The sequence below is a fragment of the Zosterops lateralis genome, assembly GCF_965231275.1.
Source record: "Zosterops lateralis genome assembly, chromosome: 9".
NCBI lineage: Eukaryota > Metazoa > Chordata > Aves > Passeriformes > Zosteropidae > Zosterops > Zosterops lateralis.
Genome location: NC_139769.1, coordinates 14,421,214 through 14,445,685, shown reverse-complemented (window position 1 = coordinate 14,445,685; position 24,472 = coordinate 14,421,214). Strand labels below are relative to the sequence as shown.

Sequence of the window (24,472 nt, the reverse complement as noted above, 5' to 3'; positions counted from 1 at the left end):
CCGGCAACGGCCCGGCCAATGGCGGCGGGGCGGGCGGGGCGCGGCGCGGGTTTAACCCCGCGGGGCCCGGGCAGGGCCGCACCGCCCGCGGGGCTCGCTCGGGGGCCGCTCCGCTCCTGTCTCCCCGCCCTCCCTGCAGCAGGTGGGGGGTGCGCGGGCTCCTCCGCCCCGTGGCGGGCGGGGCGTTGGGCGCGGCGGGTAACGGCGGCCGCCGGCGGGGCGCGGGGGAGGCGGCCGGGGCGGAGGTACCGGCGCTGCCGTGCTGGGCTCCCCTGCCGAGCCCGGGGCTGCGGCGCTCCCGTGCTCTGGGCTGGCCCCGGGCCGGGGGAGGGCCCCGGGCGGGCTGTGGGTCCTGACATGTGCTCCGTTCCCCCAGGCTCCGGCTGACCGCGGGGACCCGGAGAGCCGCTGCGGGCAGGGCTGGGCTGTGCCGGGCTCCCCCGGCGCGCCGAGGCCCGGCGCTCGCTGTCCCTGTGGAGCTCCCAGCGGCGGATGCTCGGAGGTGAGAGCCCTAAAGCTTCCCACTGAGTCAGGGAATCTGGGGCTGCTCGGGTTGAGCGGGCGGCTCACGTGATGGAGAGTACGGGTTCCGTAAGTGACTTGGGCATTTTTTAAAAACGCTGTTTGAAATTTTATTTATTTGCAGCAAAACTACGTTAAATTTGAAGTTCAAATCTTAATGCGAGACTAGTTTGTAGTGCTCCTGCATCCCCAGATTACGTATAATGCTCGCTCTGCTGCTTGCGGTGCTGAGTGAAATAGTTAAGCAGAGCTCCATAGGCTGCCAAGGTATGACAGGAATTTCAGGGCAATGGCTTAAAATAAGAAGTATTCGAAGGAAAATGTGAGCGTATTAGGTAAATTTTTAACAGTGAACTTTCTGAGTACTAGAGCAATGATTTGATGCAATGAATGGGGATTTCAGATTATAGGTGTTTATGGGGGAAGGTGTTGTTTCAAGGGTTTGGTTTTTTGTTTTTTTTTTTGGCGGGTGGGGGGGGGGGGAGGTTGGGGGCAGAAAGCTGTGATACTAATATCAGTTTTAATTAGGACCAGAAAGATCCCAGGAGAGAGGGTAACACCAGGCTCATGAGGCTCAATATCTTGGTTCTGAAGCTGGCAGCAGATGCTGAGGAAAAGATGTTAAGTATAGTTTGCTCGTATAGCAGTGCTTTTTATCTGTGCATTCTCCCAAGATGCTGCAGTCTGGAATTGAAGGATTTCTGAGCAGAGGCTGCATCTGTCTTTTAAAATGTAATAGATGCTGATGGATGTTTTTCAAAAAATTTGAGGCACTTTATGTATTGAGTATTTACAGCACCTCATGGTGATACAATCCAGTCTGTGTCTTATGTGGAAAAAATGCCCTTATTTCCCAGCTTTTGCACTGAATGTTTCATTGCATTCTCTGTAACTGCTGTGTTCAAAGAAGCAAAGAATATTTGTTTTCTGTATGTTGGTCCCGTTTCTCCAGCTGTTCCCTCTTCCAGTTGAAAAGTCACAGCTTATTAGTTTTCTGTATGAAAGCATTGCTTGACCTTTCTTGCACCATATTTAGGTATAGTTACAGAGGAGGTGGTACCTCTGTGAGATATTTAAGGTGGAGAAGCTTTGTATTAATCAGGAGACATTATGTTAATCTCTTCTGTCCTCTGCTCCAGGGTTCTGTTAACTGCCTGGGAGCTGTTATTTCCAGAGGACTAATCACAGGGACTCAGGATCTCTTCCTGCCTGATGGATAGTTAGGCATGATAATGAGTCTGTTGGTTTAAGTGCATAGCAGAGTTGTCTTTTTCATTGTGTTAGTTTGTGTTTCTGAACAAGGAATTTCAGCTGCTGATTTTCATTATCCATTTGTTGAGTATGAGGACAACCTTCTGCAGTTCATCATTCAACCTGTGTTTATTTTTGTGAATAACTCTGTATAGTACATGAGTGTATCATGTGTTCCTCTCCTTTTTAAAATTTACTGAACAACAGAGATGCCTGCACAGACCCCTTGGGACTCTTAATTTTTGTCTCTTTGTGACTTTCATACACTTTGCTCACCCTTCTATAACTTGTTCCTACACTTTGTCCTTTCCCATTTATAATCTATCATTAATTAATTCCTTAACATCTTAATTTAAGGGCTTTTGGAGGGAACATTGTGAGAAGCTTTTTGAAAATCCAATTATGCTGTCTTGCCCAGGTGTCTTGGATGATTCTTTCTTCCAGAACACTGTAGCAGACTTTTAAGCCTTCCTTCCTTCCGTAGAAGGTATGCTGACATTTCACCAGTCCCATTTGTTTTGAGTTGTTAGGTCTTTTCTGTGACATGTTTCAATTAACAGAAATCTAGAATTTACAGGAGAATTATTCCTTGAATTCCCTGGTAATCTCTAGAGAAACTATGTAGTTATCTTTTTGCATTCTATGCTTGATTTAACTTTCACCTTATATGCTACTGAAACATGTAAGTTTCCTAATTTCTGGAATACTAGTTCTGGCTCTGCCCAGTGAATACCTCACCAACTTTAGGAACTAATAAGATAACGGTTTGCTTTTCTTTTAAAAAGTTGTCTGCTTGCAGAGATAGCTGTAGTTTTGCCAAAGCTGACCTCAGGAAGAGGAGGACATGCAGAAGATGGCTTCTGAGGTTCTCTTCTTGTCTGTGACATAAGGAGACTTGGTAACAGAATGTCCTGCTCTGGTTACATATAGTAAGTGGTTTGTGAGTCCAAAGGGAGAAATGCAGTTTCCAAGATTAACAATAGAGTTATTGTGTAGTGATAGGAAAATGCTAATGTGAACTCCATTGTGTTAGTTCAAAAGGGGGTAGCAATTTGGGAGCCAGATATAACGTTTCCATGTGTTTCAATTTTTTCAGTGACTGAATTAACAGGATTTCGGTCATCTGTGTACATAGCATGTAGAGTTGAATCTTGAGGTAGTAAATCAGATTATATTCCATGTAACCTGAGTGTTTGAGGCAAAGGCCCTGACAGAACAGTCATTGAACACTGAATTTTATCAGATGTAAGAGTATATTCTTGTGTAATTATATGTGTTGAGAAGATTGAGTATTTATTTTCTTAATGCTCTTAGTGGTTTTCATTTGTTTTCCTGTTTGTTTTTTTTAAGTAAAATGGAAGGGAGAAATGTAGTTGGGATTTTTGAGTATGATGCATTAAGAATGAACAGAGACTTCACACGCACAGGCTGGATGGTTTGACTTGATTTTTCATGTTACTTTTGACAATACTGGGAAATTCAGCTGAAAATTTGATATTACTTAAAGTTTCCATGGAATGTAGATAAGTTGAGGGCTTTCTTCACCCTCATTTTGAAGCTAATAGATTAATGATTAAATTGCTGCAATTTTGTAAGTGTGGGAAGAAAAATCTGGGCTCAGATTTAATTGCAAGAGCCATCATTAAAATGACAATATTTAACAAAGGTCACTAAAATTGTAATAGATTTTTAGAGAAAAGTATTCTTTTTATTGTACCATTATCTCTGGATGTAATATATTAGTGCTAACGATAAATTCTTATTAGGAATTCTGTAACAAGACAATAAACATCAAAATTCTAGGGAGAAAATGCAGGGGCTTTCATGGTAATTACATGAATTCAAGCAAGTATATGTCATGGCATTATCAGAGATGTATTTGTAAACCTACAATGTCATGTCTAGAGTCTACCCTAAGTTTACCCAGACTTTTGTGTCTTTTTGTCTATCCGGATAAAAGCCATCTGTGTGACCTCTGTAGATTACTAGACAAATGTAAAAGCTTTAAGCAGCTCCATAGCTCCCTTTGGGTTTATTTTAGTAGAAAAGAATCAAATTGGTCTCCAAGTAAATGCTGAGTACTCCTGCAATTTTACAAGTTGAAACATATGCATGTCACAAGTTGTAGTGTTTGAATATACAGAGAAGGAATGTTGGGCAGTTTCTTGTTGATGCTGACTCTTCAAACTTTCCTCTGACACTGCACCTGTCCAGAGGTGCCTTTCCATATCCTCCCCACCTTGGTGTGGGGTGTAAATTTTCTGGGTTAGCAGATACTGCATTTCCACTTGTCACACCCTGTCTGGGTTAGGGGTGACCAGATGGTGCAATATGATCACAGCACTGTGACAATTCTCTGCTGGTTGTTTCAGTGGTGTTTTACTAACCCGGTTACAACTGCTCCTTTCCAAGTTTAAAGGTGAGATTTAGAAGTTTTAGGTGTGCTTTATTGTGTTATGTTTATAGTTCTACTTTTTACTGCTTATGATTTTCAGGTTTTTATATGGCCTGAACTCAGGCCTACTGAATCAGATTTCTGTCTTGAATCTTGGCACGTTTATTGTCAGTTCTTCTCCTGTTCCCCAAAACACAAACCAGTAATTTTATGACAAGCTTCTTTCAGCTCTTTGGGCTTATGAAATATACTAATGTTGAACTTTAATCATGTTCTTGAAAAAAAAAAATGTATTTATTAGTGAATTATCTAGAAGTTCCTGGAAATACTTCTGTACTTTTTTTGTCCAAAAATTCCCAAGGTGGCTTTCAAAGGAGTTCCAGTATGTTATTACTATGACAGTGCCTTTTTTTTTTTTTTTTTTTTTTTTTTTTTTTTTTTTTTTTTTTTTAAAGTTCCTTGTGGTTTCTGTAATTCACGTGTTCCAACTAGCACTTAAATGCCTTGGTTTAGTTACTACTTCCTTGGTATTAATCAAACTCTCTGTGATTTTAGTGGGGTATGTGTTTGGGTCTTGTTTGATACAAGGTTTCTTTTTTCAGTGAGATGGCTCAGCTCTTGTATTCACACTTTTGAAGTTGGATTCATTTTTGCACAATCCATGTGTTTTCCTTCAGGAATTTCTTGCTTGGGAGAGGAGGTGACACTGCCAATTGGGGCAATTATCTCTAGAAAACAGTGGGTCGTTACAGGTTTTTGGGCAAGCCATTGAACCTGGTAGGGAAGGAACTGTAACAAATCCCTGTGTACAGGGTGGTCTTGCTAAAGCATCTGCTCTGAATGAACCTGTGGGACTTGCAGGGTGAAAATTTAGAGAATCACTGCATTCCTGCACCTGGCTTAGTCCTGCTGCCAGTCAGACCTTGTTTAGGGTGTCAGAATAGTATTGTCAATGCAGAGGGACCTGGGGGTTGATAATACTGTATGTTCAGTGAGTGTGGGCGCAGTCTCTTTAAGAATAAAAGCCAGTTTGTTTGGAAGTAGCAGCATATCTAAAATGAGATAAATATTTTTGTGGACTTTACAACAGTGCTTGATGGAATTTGTATATTGGGGTTTTTAATATTTGGAAAATGTTATTAGATTGCAGGTCTGTGATGTCAGTAATTCAAACATACTTGTACCTTAATTTGTTGCTTTTTTCTCTTATGTTTGTGCATTTATCTATCTGGTGGCTCCATCAAAAATGAAAGTAGCATATAAGAAGTGTGTCCTCTTAATACTTACTGACTTTGAATTCCATTTTAAAAGCACTGTTGTCTAGTTAACTTGTGAACATCTTGCTTTTATGGGGAGGGGAGAAAGAAAAATATACATAAATCAAGTGTAGAGAGAAAGGAGAACAAACCATTTCTTTAACAAGAACAACAACTAGATCATTACATTGACTGTGTGTTCTTGCTGCCTTATGTGTACTTTCTAATCTGAAAGTTTTCAGGAGCTGGTAAATTACAACACACATGAGGCGTAACTGATTACCTTTTTTCCCATGTACCTTTATGAACCTGGAGAAATGTTCATCCAGCTGGATAATTATTTAGAGTTTTTGCTTTAGTGTGGAGCATTCTGTAGAATGACTGTGCACCAGTATGATCTCTTGGAAACTTGGTGTTTCTTTGGACATTTTGTGCTTTGACATTTGGTAGGCATTTTTACTGTCTCTGTTCTCAAGAGACCTTCGGGATAACAAAACACTCCCCCCTCTTCCCCTCCCTTCTTTCCATGCCCAAACAACTTTTTTTTTTTTTTTTTTTTTTTTTTTTTTTTTTCTCCTATAGTGATAAAAATACAAAGTGTTGGTGTCAGAAATGTAGAAGTTGCTTAGCCAAAGTGTATTTATTGGAACATTAGCAAGGGGTTAGGGAGAAATATCTCTGTCCTCTGAAACCTACTGAATCCATCTAAAACAGACTTTAGACTTTATTCCAAAGTGTTGGTTGAAACAAAGGGGCCTTCTTTTCTGTTAGGTGGAAAGTTTGTTTCCCTGAAGTATCATTATTTCTGTAACAGCTGATGGGTTGTGCTGTCCAAGTCTTTAGCATCCAAGCTGGATTTAAAGTTTCCAGCAGTGAGAGATAACTAATGCTATTATGTGCCTTCTCACTGTGCTGTGGAGGTGGGGTGAGGGGACAATCACTTTGTTCTTTCTTTTGGGTGGGTGGCTTCCCTTTGGTTTCCAGAGGGACAGTGCTGTACTGAGGGCTGTGCCAACAAGGGTAAGGCTTCTCCTGTTTGTTTCCTTCAACAGTTTTGGAGTTTCTGCAAGGAAGCAAGCAACTTGCTAAGGAAAGGCAGTATTACTAAATGTATATGTTAATTTAAATGGTTAAATATTTATCAGAAGTTCCTTTGCCCTCTGCCAATATCCTCTCTAGAGCCTTTGTAATACATCTTTTTAAGTAACAATCCATTTAGACAGGCATATGTTAAAACTTTATATAAGTTTACAGTAATAAAATTGCTTCCTGTTTGTATATGTCAGGAAAAATATTTGGCTTGCTCTGTTTTCTCTGATGTACATCGACAGAAAGAAACTAGTTATCTACAGTATGAGTCTCTTATTTTCATGTGTGCACGGCATTTTGGTTTTGGTTAATGGTTTCCAAGACAGTGAAGGCTAAATATAGACAGATGCATCATTTTTACAGTATACTATTTGCTGTGCTTACTGTGTTCCAAATTTAGTGTAAAGAAGTAGTAAGTTTCTCGTGGTTCAAGTTCAGTAGTCACTCTCCTGTGCCTCCTTTAACCTTCTAGCTGTATTAGCTGCTTTTGTTAATCTAAAATGCTCTTGCTATTTTAGGAGATGCCTACGTAACACACGTTGCCAGCAATTGTACTAAATACTTTGCTGCTGAACCAGTTGCTCAGGTACCCAGCCTGTCTCTGTTGCTATGGGAGATTGGAAGGCTATTACTGTGCCGGTGCTGTCATCAGGTAAACTGGGAATATTTTGTATTTAGTTGATTTGCTCATTTTACCAGTGATATTATGGCAGCTAAAGAGAGACTGGAGTTTTGTGCATGACATATTTGAGTAGATAAACAGCATGGTAAATAATACAGGCAGTGCGTTGTCTTGGATTGAGTCCTTACAGAAATGCTGCACATGTATAGAAAGGTTAAGAACTTGCAGTCACATTTTATTTTTTATAGTCGTGCCTCTCAATGTATCTTGTATTTTCAAAGGTTTCTTTACTTGTTCCATATTCTTTTGCTTCATAAATTGGTTACAAATTTGTTAAAGGAGTAAATATTTTCTTGCCTATTTCTGCCTAGTGGAAGAGTAAATTACAGCATACCCTTAAGTATAATAATACCATACATTCAATAAGAATTTTACTGAATGCACGTCTTGCACCTGTGTTGTATTAAGTCAATAAAAAGGAAGTGTGCTCAGTTTTTTTTCCTGGCAGATGAATAAAATTTGAATGATACAACACTTTAAAGTGTTATTGAGTCTAAATCTTCAGTAAAAGTTTTTTTCTATATATATTGTGAGTTATTTAATGTCATTCTAAATCAAATTCTGAAGTATAGAATCTAAATTTTTGTAAAAACTTGAGAACATAAGGGTTTGGTTTTATGTGATGTGTTAAAATAATTGCTGATTTCTTCTTAATGTTTAACTTTTAGATAGCAAAAATATACTTCCATATACCTCAGAAAGAAAGAGATCTCCTACAAACATGAACTCACAAGTGCTACGCTTGTCACTGCCTTCATCCAAAAACATGCACAGCTTTTTCAGTGCCTTCTGCACAGAAGATAATATTGAACAGAGTATATCCTATATTGATAGGGTAAGCATAACTTTCTCTTTATTGGAGATTGTCACCTGCACACAATCAATTGTGGTAAAGAAAGATTGACTGGATTAAGAAGGCTTCTTCCTCAGTGCCTAGAAGCTGAAGTTGATGGGAAGTAAGATTCAGGTTTTCCCCCTTCATACAGGATTTCACCTTATACCGTTTCTGTCTTTTGGAGAATGGTGGGAGATTGATCCAATTATTGATCTCATTTTCCTCCCCTCCTCCCTTTTCTTTTACCAGGAATTAACAACACTGGGCTTTCCTTCTATTTATGCGGAGTCCAAAGGAAAAGAGTTAAATTTAATAGCTATCATAAATTGTATGAATGAATTGCTTGCACTGCAGCACAAGAACCTTCGAGCTCAGGAAGAAGTAGAAATGCAGCATCTGAAACTGGGAAGTGATATGGATCACTTACAGAACTGCTATGCTAAGTTAAAGGTAGAAAACAAGATCATTCTACTAGAATTATGCAGCTCTCTACATTCTTAAGAGCAAGTCCTTTTTTGTTTTTTTTTTGTTTTTTTTTTTTTTCTACCCAGTACTAATTTGCAGTTGTATTTTGAGGTTTTTGGAAGTACTTTCCCAAATGAAAATGCCTTAAAGTTAATGAAATACAAGTTAATAAGAGAACTTCTAATTACTTAGAATTTTAGCCTCCTTAATCAAGGAAGGGGGAAGACTGTTTGTTTGAATTGGGAGTGTTAATGCACGCTTGGGTGAAAGTATTAGGAACTAAAGTGTTTATCATTTAGTATTGCTTAAAAGGGTATGCCCAGCTCTGAAAGATAAATTCCCAATGTAATTGTAACAAGTAAAAGCACAGAACTCTTCTAGTGCAGGGTTTTTATTAGTCTCTTTCCATGTAGCTTTTTTGTTTTTGGATTCCTTGAACATCCAACTACAAAGTCTTTGTAAGAATTCCTCAGAAACTGTTGTCAAACCAGAAGTTACTAAGCTTCATTTTATCACAGGATAAACACATGCTCAAGGCCAGTCCCTGTGGAGTAGCTGATATATTGGAAGTTCCTGGGTGCACTTATATGTGCAGTCATATTAGAGACTTGACTTTCTCTTAATTCTGCCAAGAAAATAAAATAGGAAAAAAAGAGAAAATAATTCAGTGCATGATTCAATGCTTTTTTAAGTTTGCTTTTCACTTGGGCTGGTCAGCACTACCTCCTTGAGAAATACTGCTGTAGATTTTCAAAATCATAATAGCCTGTTTGCTGAGATTGGTCATTCATGAAGAAGGATTTTGATGATATTAAAAGTAACCTGTAACTGCACTGATTTTGATACAAACACTATAAAATGCAAAGTTCTAAAACACTCCTGTTGCTTTCTCTAGATAAATAGCTTTAAGGGGGAGAGAGGGAAATCTTAGTACTACACAAATCCCAGGGCATTTAATTTGGCTGTGAGCTTGTGAAGTTGCTCATGTAGTTTCTTTCAGATACCATACAGCAATCCTCTTGACTTCCACTATGGTGTTACCTGTATTTCACTGTGGTTTGTTTAGAAGTTCTTGTTGTTTGAATATATCTATACATTTGTACCTCACTACACATATGAAGGAAAAGCTTATATATAGTATTTGGCTGTCATTTCAGCTGCCAATTTCAGGTCTGAGTCTTATTCATGGACAAAACTTTCTAAAATGCTAGTTTTGCATTGTCTGTAATGAGATCATCTGTCTAGCCTTCTCTGTATATGTGAAATGTTCCATTTGCATTGTTATGGTCACAGTCTGTATATCTGTGTTAATTTTACTCTTGATTATTCAACAGAAATGCTACAGTAAAACTGTAGTTCCAAATTCATACAGATTGCTTATATCCACCTCACTTTCACAGTACAGCCATACTTACAGAATCCTGACTTAATGAAAAAGTCCTAAAAGCCATATCTCAAGTGAGGTGGTTTGGTAGTTTGGTTAACATGGCTTGTTTTGCTTGGTTGGGTTTTTTTTTAATCTTATGCTTTTAATTCTTATTGATACTGAACTTATCAACACTTTTTCTAGGAACAGTTGGAATTATCTAAAAGGGAAATAGTTGGGCTTCAGGAAAGAGACAGACAACTGCAAAGCAAGAACAGAAATTTGCACCAGTTACTTAAAAATGAAAAGGATGAAGTGAGTTGTTTTGTACATTAACACAAGTCATTATATAGATATTGAAGATTTTTTTTTTTGCACGGAGTCTTGTAGTTGCTCATTTTGAATGTAGTTTTTTGTTGGTAAATGTTGTCTTTCAAGGTGACTGACATGTTGCATATGGATAAATAGGTTCTCTAAGGGATACATCCAAGTTACAACAATACAATAACAATAGTAGAGAGTACTGCAGAAACACAGGTGTGCAATTTTCTGAGACTTTGTGTACAGCTTTATCTTAGAATGTTCTGATATATCAAAAAGTAGGAGGGGCAACAGGATTCAGTCACTTAGTCAAACACTTATGTATAGAGGCTTTTAGGGGTTTCTTATTCTATTATAGAGGGGAGCAAAAGACCAATAAGAAGGGGGATGGGGGGGAAAACCCAGCTCAAAATCACAATCTCATTAAACTTAAATATCTTGAAACAACCAAGATCAGAAAACACTTTGACATCCATGACACTTCTTAGTTTGGGATTTGTTTCCTGTATGCTCCTTTCCTAGCATTGTACTTCACATGGCTCCTATGTTTTTGTGAATGTGGCTCCTCTAAATTTCTGTGCATGTTCTGTGTTCATAAACATATTCATATAGTTGGGAATCACAGTACTAACTGTACACAGTGAACTTCCTAAAGTTCCGGCTTAAGGTATTGAACGTGCTGTATGTTTGTAAGGTTAAATCAGAAAATTTAAAAAACCCCAAACAATACAACTCTAGGAATTGATAGTATATATCAAAAATTTGCTTTATGACATTTTAATGTTCTTTTAGACCAAATAGAATAGTTTCTTTCAATGTCCTGCTGCCCCAAGGAAGAGGAGTTTATTTTTTTAGTTTAAGCCTAACAAGTATGCTTTAGAATTGGAGTAAACCTAGATCCTGAACACAAATTACTGAAAATAAACATATATCTTTCTCTGCTCCCCTCAATAAAGACATTAGAGGTTATGTGACTTATCAGAACGTGAATTTAGCTGTACTTCAGAGGAATTATAGTATTATAATTTGCTTCTTATGATGTGGGTTTCTGTTGAGAAGAAACTACCTCTCCTGAGTTAAGTCTGAGATCAGAATCCATGGGGTGGGAGAGGTCTTCTGGTTCCTTTTGTCACTTCCTTTTACCAGAAGTACAGTTTTATGGACGTTTTTTTTTTGCTTCATGCATTTTGATTTTCTGAAGAAATTTATTTTTATACTGTAGTGGAAGAAAACAGCCTTTTGTGGAATTGCTTTTAGGTTCAGAAGTTACAGAACATAATTTCAAGTAGAGCTACACAATACAATCACGATATGAAGAGGAAAGAGAGAGAATATAACAAATTAAAGGAACGCTTGCATCAGTTAGTCATGAATAAAAAAGACAAAAAGTTAGGTAAGTATCTCTTTGAATTTTACCACAGCAAAATTAGCATATTCTGTATGTTAACCAGAGCCAATTTTATGCATTTTTATCATTAAAGGCAATGCAACTCTCCTGCAGATTTTATTTGGATGTTAGAATGTTAGAGAAAACCTGCAATATTTCATGTTAGCTGACTGTGTAAGACTTTTGTATGTTATGTTGCATAAGATTACTTAATCAAGCACAAACCAAATGCTGATCTTTACCAAATGAGGTGGGGTTGCTTTTTTTGTTTTGTTGTTTTGTTGTTTTTTTTTTCTTACTAAGGAAAATTTATCCCTAGGATTCCATAGGAATCAATGTCTGTGCTGGAGTCATCTCTCCTCTATTTTCTTGCTACTGTTGCTATCACAAGATTTTGAATAATGTCAGAAACACTATATTGTTCCAAGCAGTTGCCATCAGGAAGGCATACTGTGTGAGCTTTTTACTCTAGAGATACTACACTCTGCTTGTGGTTAGCACAAGTAATGAGAGATTTGAGAAGTAACACGAGGCAGATGTACCACCCTGTATTATGTGAAATGAGGACAGACCAGATCTCTATCATGAGTACTTTTATGTTGTACTGCCCAAAAATTGTGTTCAAGACATTGATCAGTGGTATTTACCATAAATACAGTTTTCTGTGAAAAAATGGCTGAAAATGGGTATTGTTGTTAGATACTTAAAAAAAAAGTACCATTTGGTTCATATATGTGGTCTTAAAGTATTTATATGATATATCTCCAGTGGAAGTCCTGCTCTTGTCCACCTGCCACCCCCAAACTCAGCTGTTTGCCAGCTGTAGTGCATGTTTTAGTAAGCTCATTTAGTTCACTAAACCAGAAGAAGACTATTCATGTTGTTGCCAAGATGGTTCTCTGCTGACTTAGTTTTCTAAAAGTCCTTGTGGTAAGCCAAACTAGGTTAGGGCACAGTAGGAGGAACACCTGTTTTATCTGCAGAAAATCTTTAGATATCACTTCAGTAAGCTCTAGAAACTGCACTCAGAGGTCAGCAAAACTTAAGCATCCTTGACTTCAGGTGGCTAGTACTAGTTCAAGTATCAGTGAAATGAAAATAGCAGGGTTTTAAAAGTAGTTACTGTTTTCTTGATAGGTAACTAGCTTGGACCACCAATCTGTAGTCATGTATTGGGTTTGGGTTTGTGGTGGTGTTGGGGTATTTTGATTTTTATTTTATTTTTATACCAACGTGGACAGAGAAGTTTCTTTGTTTTGAGGAATAACTTATGAAACATTAATAAGTTCCTTACCCTAAACAGGAGATAAAGCTGGCATTATTGCTAGAATGAGCATAGAGTTGATACACTGATACAAAAGTTGAAATAGGGATGAAGGTATCATTAAGAAATGCATAAAAAAGATAAGACAGGATGAGAATACATCCTTCTCTGTTTTCCAACTCAAAACCTTTTTTTTTTTTTTTTTGACTAAGTTATTTTTGCTTTGAGCAGGGCCATGTGGTTTCATTTTTCAAGATTGAGGGGGATATTTGAGTAATGTGGTCTTTTTATAATAACTACATATAAATGCAATGTTATCTAAATCTTTATCTATTTGTATATTGTTTCACACTTTGAAATATCCTTTTCATTTGTAGCTATGGAAGTTCTAAATTATGTTGGTAGAGCTGATGGGAAGAGAGGTGCATGGAGGACTGATAAAACAGAAGCCAGGTAGTTGTCTTAGAACAACATTAATTGAAGCATGTATTAGGGCTGTTATGTTGTTACTATAAGATTATTTCTTCCAGAAATGAAGAGGAAATGTACAAAGTTCTGTTAAGTGATTATGAACAACGCCAAAAACAGCTTTTACTGGAAAATGCTGAGCTAAAGAAAGTTCTTCAGCAAATGAAGAAAGATATTATTTCACTTCTTCCACCACAGAAACAAAAACCTAAAGAAAGGTCTGAAGATGGGCTGGTAAGTATTCTTCAGTTAAAATTAAGTCTCCATTGGTGTTTGTGGTGTAGTTCTGGAGTAATTTGGTAGTTATTAAAAAAAAGTAAACCTCTTCTGAGAGTTGCAGTGGATTGCACATCATGTGCTTTGCATGAAATCCATCCATATTTAAATATTCTGCTCTCCATGAACAATACACGGTGTATTCTTTCCAGTAAGTCAATGAAAAGCTTGAAAATATTCCTCGAGTGAATTTAAACACATTAGGTACTGGTATGTAATTCTATATTGCAATGCAAAATACTGCACTTTGTGTGCCTGGGAAGTTTTGGTTTGTTTGTTTCCAGATATAAAGTATTTATTTACAGGCTGTTTTTATTGAACAGTTTACTGCCATGGCTGTGTAGAAAAGCACTAGGTTCTCTGTCACCTTCTTGATAAGGCGTGAATACTCTTCTGGACTTGACTGGGTGACTTGCCCCTGTACTGGGGCAGCTACTGCTTCAGTTTGGCAGCAGAACTCAGGAGTCTGAACCTGTCTGGGTTGAAGATGTGAGAGTGATTGAGCCTTGCTAGCTGACCTGCAGTCTCTGTGGTGGGGTTCTGGGGACTGCCTGGTCACTTGCCTCCTCAGCATTATGCTGTCAGGGAACTGAACTCCCTGAGAGTCAAATTTCCTTGGATAGAAAAATCTTCCCTTTATGTAAGCGTTTACCTTCTCTTCAATAAATTGAATCTATCCACATATTTATATATACAAATACACATATTTGGAGGGGCGAATGGTTTGCAGCTTCTTATTTCTGCTCCTACAGGTGCTGTCAGACCAGGAGGAAGATATTGGAGAATTAAATAAAGAGAATATGTGGGAATTATCTTGTGAAACTGTGCGAGAACAGCTTACCAACAGCATTAGGAAACAGTGGCGAATGTTGAAAAATCATGTTGAAAAGCTGGATAACCAAGGTTGGTGTTTGACTGCATTATGTGTATATATAAAATACATTTTAGAAAAAAGTAATGCAGATGTGGCACTTTGAAATAGTTAGATGCAAAATATGTAATTCTCTGTCAAGAGCCTTTTCGTGCCACATCCTCTGAGACCTCTTGTGGCATTCTAAAACAAACTGACTGATGGTATGGTGCTGGACTCTCCTCATTTCCAGCTGTTAAACAGCATTAAGACAGCTAAAAATATATAAAATTCTTTCCTAGTATTATTTTCCCATGCAAGTAAATGCAGCTACTACCACAGGGATGTTTGCTGTCAAGAGTAAGATTGAGAAGGTCATGCATGCAATTGCAAATAAAAGAGCAGATGGCCTTTGAGAGTATGTTTGCACCCTAGAAAGGATTTCAAGAATGCTTGTAATACTTTATTTGGTGTAACTAACTGAAAAATAAGCATCAGGAAAAATGTTACAATTATTTGCCTTTTTTTGGAGTCATCTTCTAGGTTTTCTAGTTTATAGGGATGGTCATAGTATATATAGCCCTTTAGGATTCTATTAATGTTCAAGTACTGGCTTTAGGGGATCAAAACTTGACTTATTACAATCATTGTGATTTAGCTATGCAGTAAGTTAAATAAAGCAGAAGGTAAAATACAACCATTTCTGTAATTCATTCCCTTACTGGAATGAAAACATACATCCAGTGTTTGTTAGCTCCATTTCTTCTTCACAGGACTTGAAGAAAAAAGCTTTCTTTTTATATCTGTGATAAATATAGTTACTGTCATGTTTTTATGAACACATAAGCCCTTCAAACATGGGCTTAGAAGGATGGGCTTAACAGCATGTCAGTGAAAAAATCTTTAGTTGTCTTGAGTTCTCTTTTAAATGACTGCTGAAACAAGCAAGGATTTTGTGTAACTCTCATGGCAGTGTAGATGGTTTGTTTACTTTGAGGAATGTGAATTAGCCGTGTTTTCATTTTTTTTTTCTGGACTGGATTTGATGGATAATTACGCATGTAGCACCAATTTTGGATCTCTTGTCTCTGATGGAAATGCTTTTGAGTACACTGTATCTGTCTTTCAGGCTGAAACAAGTAGTCTAAAATCTTTTGGTCTACCAAATAGTCTCTGATATGAGGTGTTGGAGGTTTAAACTTGTTTTAAAGATGCTTTTTTTTCCCCCTTAGTGTCACGTGGACATTCAGGAGCTTTGAATGAAAAAGATGTCATTTCAAGAGAAGTCCATGAGCTAGAAACTGAAAAGCTGGAGTTAGAGATTCAGCAGTGTAAAGAAATGATCAAAACTCAGCAACAGCTCTTACAGGTAGTAGGCTTTATTTTTTCTTTTTTCTTGATTGAATCCAAGTGTATTTTATTTAATGTTCCACTCTTGCCTCTGAGCCTTTTTCCATTCCTTCATCATACTTTTAAAATAAAACGACTTAGTGGATTGTCTAACTGTGCTAGTGGCTTAGTTAATAATTTAAGGACGTTTTACTCCTGGTAGGAATAATTTTGCGGGGCTAAATAAAGGTGAGAGTGCCTGAACAGGGACATTTTGATTTCTATCTGAAATCTGCCCCACTATCCACCAGCTTGGTATCTACTGCATTGTTTCCATATTAAACTTCAACCATTTTTCTGATAAAACTGAACCTGTGGAAATACTGTACCTCTTAAGTCACTCCCAAATTAACATTTGGCTTTTGTTGCTTTATCTACAGCAACAGCTTACATGTGATGATGACACCACTCTGTTACTACAAGACTGCTATTTGTTGGAAGAAAGAGAGCGTCTTCAGGAAGAATGGAGACTGTTTCGAGAACAAAAAAAGAATTTCGAGAAGGAACGAAAAAGTTTTACAGAAGCTGCTATTAGATTAGGACTTGAGGTATTAGGAAAGGGAGCTCTTGGGGAAGAGGAATTACAATTCTGTCTTTTATATGTGCTGAAGTGCAGCCATCCAGCTGTATCTATTTCTGATGTCTGTAGAGAAAGATCGTTGCCATACTGTATAAAACATATCTTTGGTTGTTCTGGAAGATCATTCTCTTAGTAATTCAAAAGCCAAGGTTTTTGTGTGTATTGGAAAATACAGTTTCTCCAACTGGAACCAAACAGTCTTTGGAAGCACTTAAGATATTTCAAAAGCTGAAACAAAATTATCTAAATCCCTTAGATGCTGCTAAAGTTTGGTTTCCTACGAAAGTAAGGCCTATTCAAATTTCAGTCAAATTTGCCCTCAGGGTTGAATCTCAAAGATACTTTATTTCTAAACTTTGGCAAAAACCAATGACTTCTGCAAAAACACCAAGCAATTGCTATGTTTCCCTTAGTAGGGTCATTTTCTGTTCTGGTTTTGTACTTAAGCTGGTCAGTAAGCACAGGTTCTGGCGGTCAGGGTAGATGTGTCTGTGAATGAGCTCTAGCACGTGTTCTTTGGTCTAGCCCATAGTTAGGGCCAAAAATATGAAGGAGCTTACAAGTTTGGCAGGGAATGGTCATGATGATGTGGTTGTGAGACTGGGATGGTCCAGATATGAAAGGAAAAAAGCCATTGAAGGAAAAAAAGTAGACTGCATTGCTTACAGAACAGCTTGCTTTGAAGTGCAGAGCAGAAAGTTGGAGTGGGATGTGATTAAAATTTATAAAGCTGTGGGTTTAGTTTGAGCAGACAAAAGCACTGCAGTTGTTCACCAAATCCCTCAAGACTTGGACTAGAGGGAACTCTTAATTTTGACATTAAGTCAAAAAAAATACCCAAAAAGGTACCTTACACTTTTTTTTTTTTTTTTTATAGTTAGATAGTTGACTTCTGGATTTTTTTTTTAAAGGAGGTTGTAAAGGCAATGATGCCATCAACTTCAAAAAGCAGTTGCTTGAGCTTATGGGCAACACACTCACAAATAATAAAAATGGGGCACAAGGGATGCCTTTCAGTATCTGTAATCAAATGGCTTTTGGGACTGGGAACCTGTGAGGGAATGCACAGGCCATGTGGCCATGCTCGTAAATAGCATCTCTTGTGGCCACTGTTGGGGGCTGAATATGGAGCTGACTGGCCAACCTGTCTGACCCAGAACAGGTACTGGGATAGCAATAGTTCACATGGTAACAAATACTATGACTAATTTTATTTGCATTTTAGTGAGTTGGTTCATTTCATGTTGCGTATTGAATTCATCTTTAAAAGTTGTGAGTGATAATAAACAATAATTGTTTATCTGGAAACGTTTAGGACTACATTGCAGCATAAATATAACTGCTCATGCTTCAGCTTGTCAGAGTGCTCAAGTATGAAATGAGAAGCAATGCTGTAAACTCTGTAGGTGTTTGTGAAAGTTTGTGTTGGAGTTCAGCTTCCTCTGTTTTTCTGCTGACATAGGATAGGAGCATCCTGTTTCTCTGATGGTTTTTGGAGATGCAATAGCTTGTTGCTTGATTCCAGAGCCATTGGATCTCTTGGTGATTGTCTGTTAGACATTATTTTCTTTTTCTATGCTCAGAGAGGCTGGAAAGTGACACAACCCTTTTTTTTTTTTTTTTTTTTTTTTTTTGGCCCCAGTTTTAGACAGAAGCAATCAGTGCTATTTTCAATGTAATTTTTCCCTGTTTAGAAGGTTTAAGCAGTAATAAATCATTCCATCATTCCTGGCAGCTGCCTTGAATGAGGGCTGCTCCAAGAGGTAGTGCTTCTCTGCTGAGGGGGATGGGGAGCAAAGGAGATAGTGCCACTGGAGTGCAAAGCAGTAAAGTTGAAAGGATTACTCAGACCTCTGTGGGACTTGGCTTGTAAGTCTCTTTATCCTCAGCCAATCCTCATTGGCTCAAAAGCTTGCTCACAGACAGTATTTGCTGTATTAAGCTGCTGGCTCTCCTTAGTGACATGGACATGTTACAACTTTGGCTTTCTGAAATAGAAAAGCATCAGTTTAATGTGGGCTAAGGCTTTTTCATGTGGTCATAAGGGTAAACTGTCACTTCTTTTCTTAGAGAAAGGCATTTGAAGAAGATAGAGGAGCATGGCTGAAGCACCAGTTCTTAACTATGACTGCTGATTGCAAGTCTGAAAATGTGACGACTCCAAGTGCCTTCTTAAGAAGCAAGTATTTGATTCAAATTATGTTCTTGCACAGTTTTTTTTCTTCCTTTCAACTAGAAGTTGCAACTATGAACAAAACAATTAAAAAACCAAAACATCTCAAGAAAACTATTACCATGTGTCTGTAAATCTGTACCATGTATGCCTCCACATGTCAGGGCAACTGGTGGTTCCAAATTTCCAAAAAGGGAATTGTAACTCTCTTCCTGATAATTACATATGTAGGGAATTTATATTTGTGAAACAATCTGGTGGATATCAAATACCTGACAGAACAGCAGGTAATTTTCAGGTGCTTTCATAAATACTGTAGAACATGTAATCATTCTGGTTTTCCACTTCATATGAAAGCTTTGAAATCTAAATGTGAGAAGGCATTGATCTGGCTCTAAGTTGTCCATGTTTTTCCATTGACTTGAGTGATAGTTAGGTTTATGTAAACAATAAGTCATCTAACTTTATTTTGATTTTGTTTTCTGTATTCTGACAGGTTTCCAGATTTTCATGTTGGTGTTAATTACTGTTTGTGCATGCTGGAGAAGCCTTTACTTAGGGCTTAATGTTGACTACTTGCAGTGGTTGCCATGTATGCAAATGCTGCGTTTTCAAATTTAGAGTCCTAATTTTAACATAACTTCATTCAATAGCATTACATGCACTTAAAAAATTTTATCCCAGGTCTATATCAATGAGAGTTATTATTATAGGTCTGCTTTAAGGCCTTTGTGTTTGAGGTTTTTTTCAAAGGCAGAGGACACAAACACTTGAAGAACTTGCTTATTTCCAGTGGACTGCAGTGTGTGTTTCTAACTAACTGATACTAACTGATGTGTGTTTCTCTTAGGTTCTGATCCAGACATTCGTTTAGTGAAGCCTGCATCTCGGCAAAGAAAACCTCACCTTGTGTGGAGTCCGACTGTTTCACCAGAACCTTGCCAGATATCTCAATATATTACACAAAACAGGTTAGTGAAATGATGATGTAGATGGTTTTTAGAGTGCTGAAGTCTATGTAGAGCACAACATATTCTAAAGCTTATGGTTGGTATATTACAAAGGATATTAAAATTGTATCATAAAAACAATACTGTTTCCATTCAAAGCATTATTTATAATTATATCGTAACTTTTTTTCCTGCTTCCAGTGTTGCATCAGAGAAACCTGCTGCAGATAACATGCCAAATCTGTGGGTGGAAAGTGATGACAAAGAAGAAACTGAGGAATGCACAAAGTCATGGGAAGACTCTGGAGTTGGCACTCTGCTATGTAGAAACTTGCACATGGAACAGCTGCCTTAGACTTCTAGGGCTGCCTGCCTGGTTCTTTGTTAGAGACTTGTTCATAAACTTACCATTCTAAATGAAACAGAATGCTGTGAGTTTGATCATTCTTCTAGAGGATTATGTGGTGATCTGAATTGTGGTGTGTTTCTATGTGCGTGCACATGGCTTTTACTTTTTAGACCATTTTTTGCCTCTTTCTTGCAACTCTTGAAAGAAAATTTAAAAATATATAAAAGCTTTGATATTTTTCTAGTAACAGAAGCTCTAATTCTGTGAATAAAGCAATGGTCTGAAACTTTAACTGTAATGAAATACTGGATCCTAATGTTACCTTTCAACACAGGCAGAGAGAGCACTTTTAGAAATTGTTTAATTATTGGACATTCATTTATGTCTCAAGTGTAACTGGCATTAAATCCTCTTTCCTCGACTTGAATGTACAGTATACTGTAGATTTTTAACAAAACAGGTTCTATATTTATTGTGTGATTTGAAAATACCTCTTTGATATCTCAATGATTTAAAGTGCAAAATCTTTATATATTTGTAAATAGAGCAAGTGGTTATGCTGAGAAACCATGAAATGAAACACATGCATACATAAATATTATTTTACATGGCATTTAAAATTGTTTTATAGTGATACTCAGTTTACAGATCCATTAGGACTTTCAATGGTTCAGTCAGGAACCCAAGTATTTCAAATGTGAACAATAAATGTGTAATTCTATTCTAAAAGACCCTGGTTCTATGATTTGTGTGCAGTAAACTTTTAAGCTACCATGGTTGTAGGGCTGTTTGCAATGTCTACAAATCTGGTGCTGGTTTTGTATTTTATTAGTTTTTTTGTTTTTTAATTGACTCCAGAATTTTATTTTTTGTGTAGCCTTGGGGAAGTCTCTTTTGTTTATAATGTAATAAAAATAGCAAAGTGAGAGGTAATATGTTTCAAGATCTCCTTCACCTTACTCAGTGCATGTAATTTTCCTTGCCCAGTACAAATCTGTCTTCTCCTGTTGGGTTTTTGTGCATATGTGATCATATATGGCTCTGCGTGTGTGATCACTTGTATAGCTCTGATCCTTGTGTATTTGGCCTTTTGAATGATAATCTGGGCTTAAACTGCCTTTCTTGGGGTCAGAAGTGGGAATTTAACTCAAGTTTAGAATCCTTCACTGAAAATGCATTGATGCTCTGCCCATTTTCTTGAGAATTGGATGGAGTGTAGTGGTTGTATTACCTGGAAAAATAAAAGTAGGATATACAGGGAGGAGAAGAAACTGCAGTTCTTGAAGAAACTAAGGTAAAAAGCTGCAGTTTCTGCTGTTGAGTTCAATCCATTGAATTCCAGTTTGACACAGAGTAGTAGCCAATGTAAACTGCAGATGATACTCGTGTGGTTTTCATATAGCACTTGTAAGGGAGCAGAAGTGGATACAATGATAATACCAATTCTAATGCCTTGGTGGGCTTTTTGCTGCATGGGTAAGTCAGGTTGGAAAAGACAACATCATATTTCTGTTTCTCCTGTTCTTCCCCAATAAATGGGTGTTCAATGTCATGTTGTTCACTCCAGCTTTGTAGCAGTGTGCAGTTCCTGTTGGTTTCGTGTTTCCCAGCTGTTGGGCAGCTCTTGCCTGAGTTTTACCTGTGGAAGAATAAATACACATTCAAAAAATTTAAAGTGAAAATTTAATATATACAGTGGGAGAACAGAACTCTGCAACAGGGATTATTTTCAAGCCAGTAGTGACTGCAGCTCTTCATGGCTGAGGCAGGATCCAGCTGCCACCAGGGGCTGCTGCTGTTCCAGTGGGTGCTCTACGGTGACTGTTAATTGTGTTTGCTTTTCTTGGTCCCTCCTTCTTCAGCCTGGTTTTCTTTATGAAGGTAGCTTTTAAGATAATAGTGCCTTGAAGAACAAAATAACTTACCCCATTCAAACTCTTGTTTCTGTCCATTGAATCATTAGCAATTACAACATTTTGTATTAATTTTTTGCTTTAGAGTTCTGTAACCCATCTAACAGAAGTGGAATATGTTTGAATGTCTCCATGGAAGAACTACCTGTGCTAGAAGGGTGTTTGCAGTTGAGTCCTGAGCTGGCCTCAGACTTGGTCTGGAAGTCTGGAGTACAGATTGAGTCCTGTCCCTGTAAAGAAGTAAAGCATAGCTAGAATCTTTTAGCTTTCTTTTATATACAATGACTGGGAAGATTTTTAAATCTGAAGCTACTGCTAATAATGGTATGAATTCTGCAGAGGGTGACATTGTGGTACTTGGAGCTGTTGGAAAAAACTGAAGGATCTTTCTTACGCAGAGACTTGAAGAGCAAAGGAGGAGACTTCCTGCAGGAATGTGATACAGGTGTATACACATGGCTGTATATTTGAAATAATATAGTGAGTGCTCTTCTCAAGGAACAAGTGGAGACTCCCAGTTAGTGATCACAGTACAGCTATTGTTACCTACTTGTGCATGATTTGAAAAGATGAGTGGTTCTCTTAAACTGTGGTATTTCACAAAAATCTTTAATACAATATTCATTGCTGCTTTTTCAGCCTGTGATGAGTGTGTTTTTACAATAAATATTAGTCTGATTAGGTATGAGTACTTACTTTCCAGGATTATATTGGAGTTGTTAATTTTTTTCCCTTTCATCCCCAGTGGCTGAAGTCAATGCAATATATAGCTCCTGCAATACAGACTGTATAGCAAAAAACCCCTAAGAGAACCTTTCATAAGAGAACCTTCTCCCTACAAAACAGCTCCCTTCCTACTTTGAAGAACTACTTCCACCACATTCTATAGGCATGCTCTAGTTCAGTTGCAGCAGGACAAAAGAAAAAGCAGACTATATTCTAGGTTATTTTCTTGGGCTTATTCTGTGTCCAGGTACATTTTAACCAGGTCAAGGCAACTGATATATCTAGATAATACCAATACAAGCATGTTATTCTTGAAAGGAAAATGGAAGGCTGTGCAGGGTAATGCAGTCCTATGCATATTGTGCAGCTTGTTTTTGTTTTTGTTTTTTTTTTTTAATTTGCAGTTATCGCTAAGCTTTAATCTGTGAGCCTTATAAGACATCTTGGTTTTAGATTTTCTTTTCTGATTTGTGAGAGAAGCTGATGAGAAGATATGAAATGTTGACATAGTTGTATCAAAAAGCTGACCTCAGAAGAAGTGTTCAGATTACTGGATGACTTATTTATTGCTTTCAGACAATACACTTCTGATATCTAATGTTCACTATGCCCTACAAAGCTACACGGTGTAATGAAAACCTAAACTTCCATAGTCTATATTTTGTTGTAGTTTTCACACTGACAGCATTCATGTGTCTTTATTAAAGTTTTGAGTTGTACAAGATGTACAACTATTTGAGTGCACAACAAGAAAGTTTGTTTCAAAGAAATATTTATGAATAAAAAATTAATTATAACTGTATAAAAGAGCTTGTCCCTTGAGGCACAAAACATGCTTGTTCCCTTGAACACTATAGATAGATAATCATGAAAAAGGAGACATTTCTTGCAAGTCTCCACCCTTCATCCCTCAAGTATCTTCTGCAGTGAGCTGGGTGGCAGTTCCCAAAATAGTTTGCACAACCTAAGGTGGATTTACAGTCCACATGGAATCTGTTTGAAAAAAGTCAAGACCTGTGGGCCTGACAGCCTAGGAACACCACTTGCTAAGGAAAGACTGTAGAAACTGCTGAATAGTAAATAAATGTTCATTTGTGGGTGTTAAAATGCCATTTGCCACAAAGCCTGCTCCTGTGGTTAATCATATAAGTATAGGAATTATGGGAGTAGAAGTAAAGTGTCTAATTAACCAGTATGTCATAGGTGTTGAATTTGAATGGGATTCATGGCTTTTGTATGACTTCAGGCAACACACTGAACTACAGGCTTTAAGTTGCTCCTTCAGAAACATCCTCCCAAAGGCATTTTTCTTGCCTTTTATTGTTGATCCAGATGCCACCCAACTCACTCTGGAAGACTGTGTCACTTGTTTGGGAGGAATAAGTCTCATCAATCCCCCATACTCAAACAGGCCAGTGTGTTTTGTGCATCTCCACTTGTCTCCATGGCCCTGAGGTTTCTAGAAGAGAGCACTTGTGTGAATGTGTGCTGGGGCTGTCACTATAAATCAATGGTGAAGCTGGCTGCATTTTGTGATTGACTCCTTAGGAAATGCAAAAGTTCTAGCTGACCTGCACTCCCATTCCCCCTGCTTTGTTGGGAGGAGTCTCTGTGGCTTTTAATTGTTCAAATTTGGCTGTCATTTACCTTGAAAGCTTGAAAGATAAAATATTTACTGACGGCTTATGAAATCTTTGTTCATTTAAAAAATATTCATGGTCATTGTGACCAGAGCTGAAAGGACACACTGATCCTCTGATTTATTTGAATAAATATCTATATCTGCCATATATATAGGTTTTCATTAGAATGTTAAATGTGCTTTGGTGCACATAGGAATATAATAGCAAGGAGATATCTGTCCTTGTCTACTGTCTGCAGGGGCAGCTGCAACCAGTACTGAGAGAAGAGAGCGAACACTGTCAGTGTGTGACACTGACTCTGTTAATTGGCCCGCTATCAGCT

At 37.8% G+C, this 24,472-nt stretch overlaps 1 protein-coding gene across 2 annotated transcripts; it reads left to right on the top strand.

Moving 5' to 3' along the window:
* The first annotated feature begins 433 nt into the window (after positions 1-433).
* Positions 434-21,136, top strand: SSX2IP (SSX family member 2 interacting protein). Of its 2 annotated transcripts, none has more exons than XM_083868015.1 (14): positions 434-502; positions 7,032-7,165; positions 7,864-8,030; positions 8,280-8,480; positions 10,066-10,176; positions 11,440-11,575; positions 13,211-13,286; positions 13,364-13,535; positions 14,330-14,480; positions 15,660-15,796; positions 16,197-16,364; positions 18,467-18,575; positions 19,420-19,540; positions 19,721-21,136. In XM_083868015.1, exons 2-14 carry the CDS (start codon positions 7,123-7,125, stop codon positions 19,872-19,874), a joined length of 1,746 nt encoding a protein of 581 aa, XP_083724141.1. In that variant the 5' UTR covers positions 434-502; positions 7,032-7,122; the 3' UTR covers positions 19,875-21,136. The 2 variants fall into 2 exon arrangements, with proteins under 2 accessions (XP_083724141.1, XP_083724142.1); XM_083868016.1 differs by lacking the exon at positions 434-502 and adding an exon at positions 5,803-5,870.
* The last annotated feature ends 3,336 nt before the right edge of the window (positions 21,137-24,472 follow it).

Bases quoted from the DNA above. Each gene is read 5' to 3' on its own strand.
- SSX2IP (XM_083868015.1), top strand. From the start codon at position 7,123: ATGGGAGATTGGAAGGCTATTACTGTGCCGGTGCTGTCATCAG. The intron at 8,031-8,279 runs GTAAGCATAACT...TTCTTTTACCAG, and splicing joins GTATATCCTATATTGATAGG to GAATTAACAACACTGGGCTT. The intron at 10,177-11,439 runs GTGAGTTGTTTT...AATTGCTTTTAG, and splicing joins TTAAAAATGAAAAGGATGAA to GTTCAGAAGTTACAGAACAT.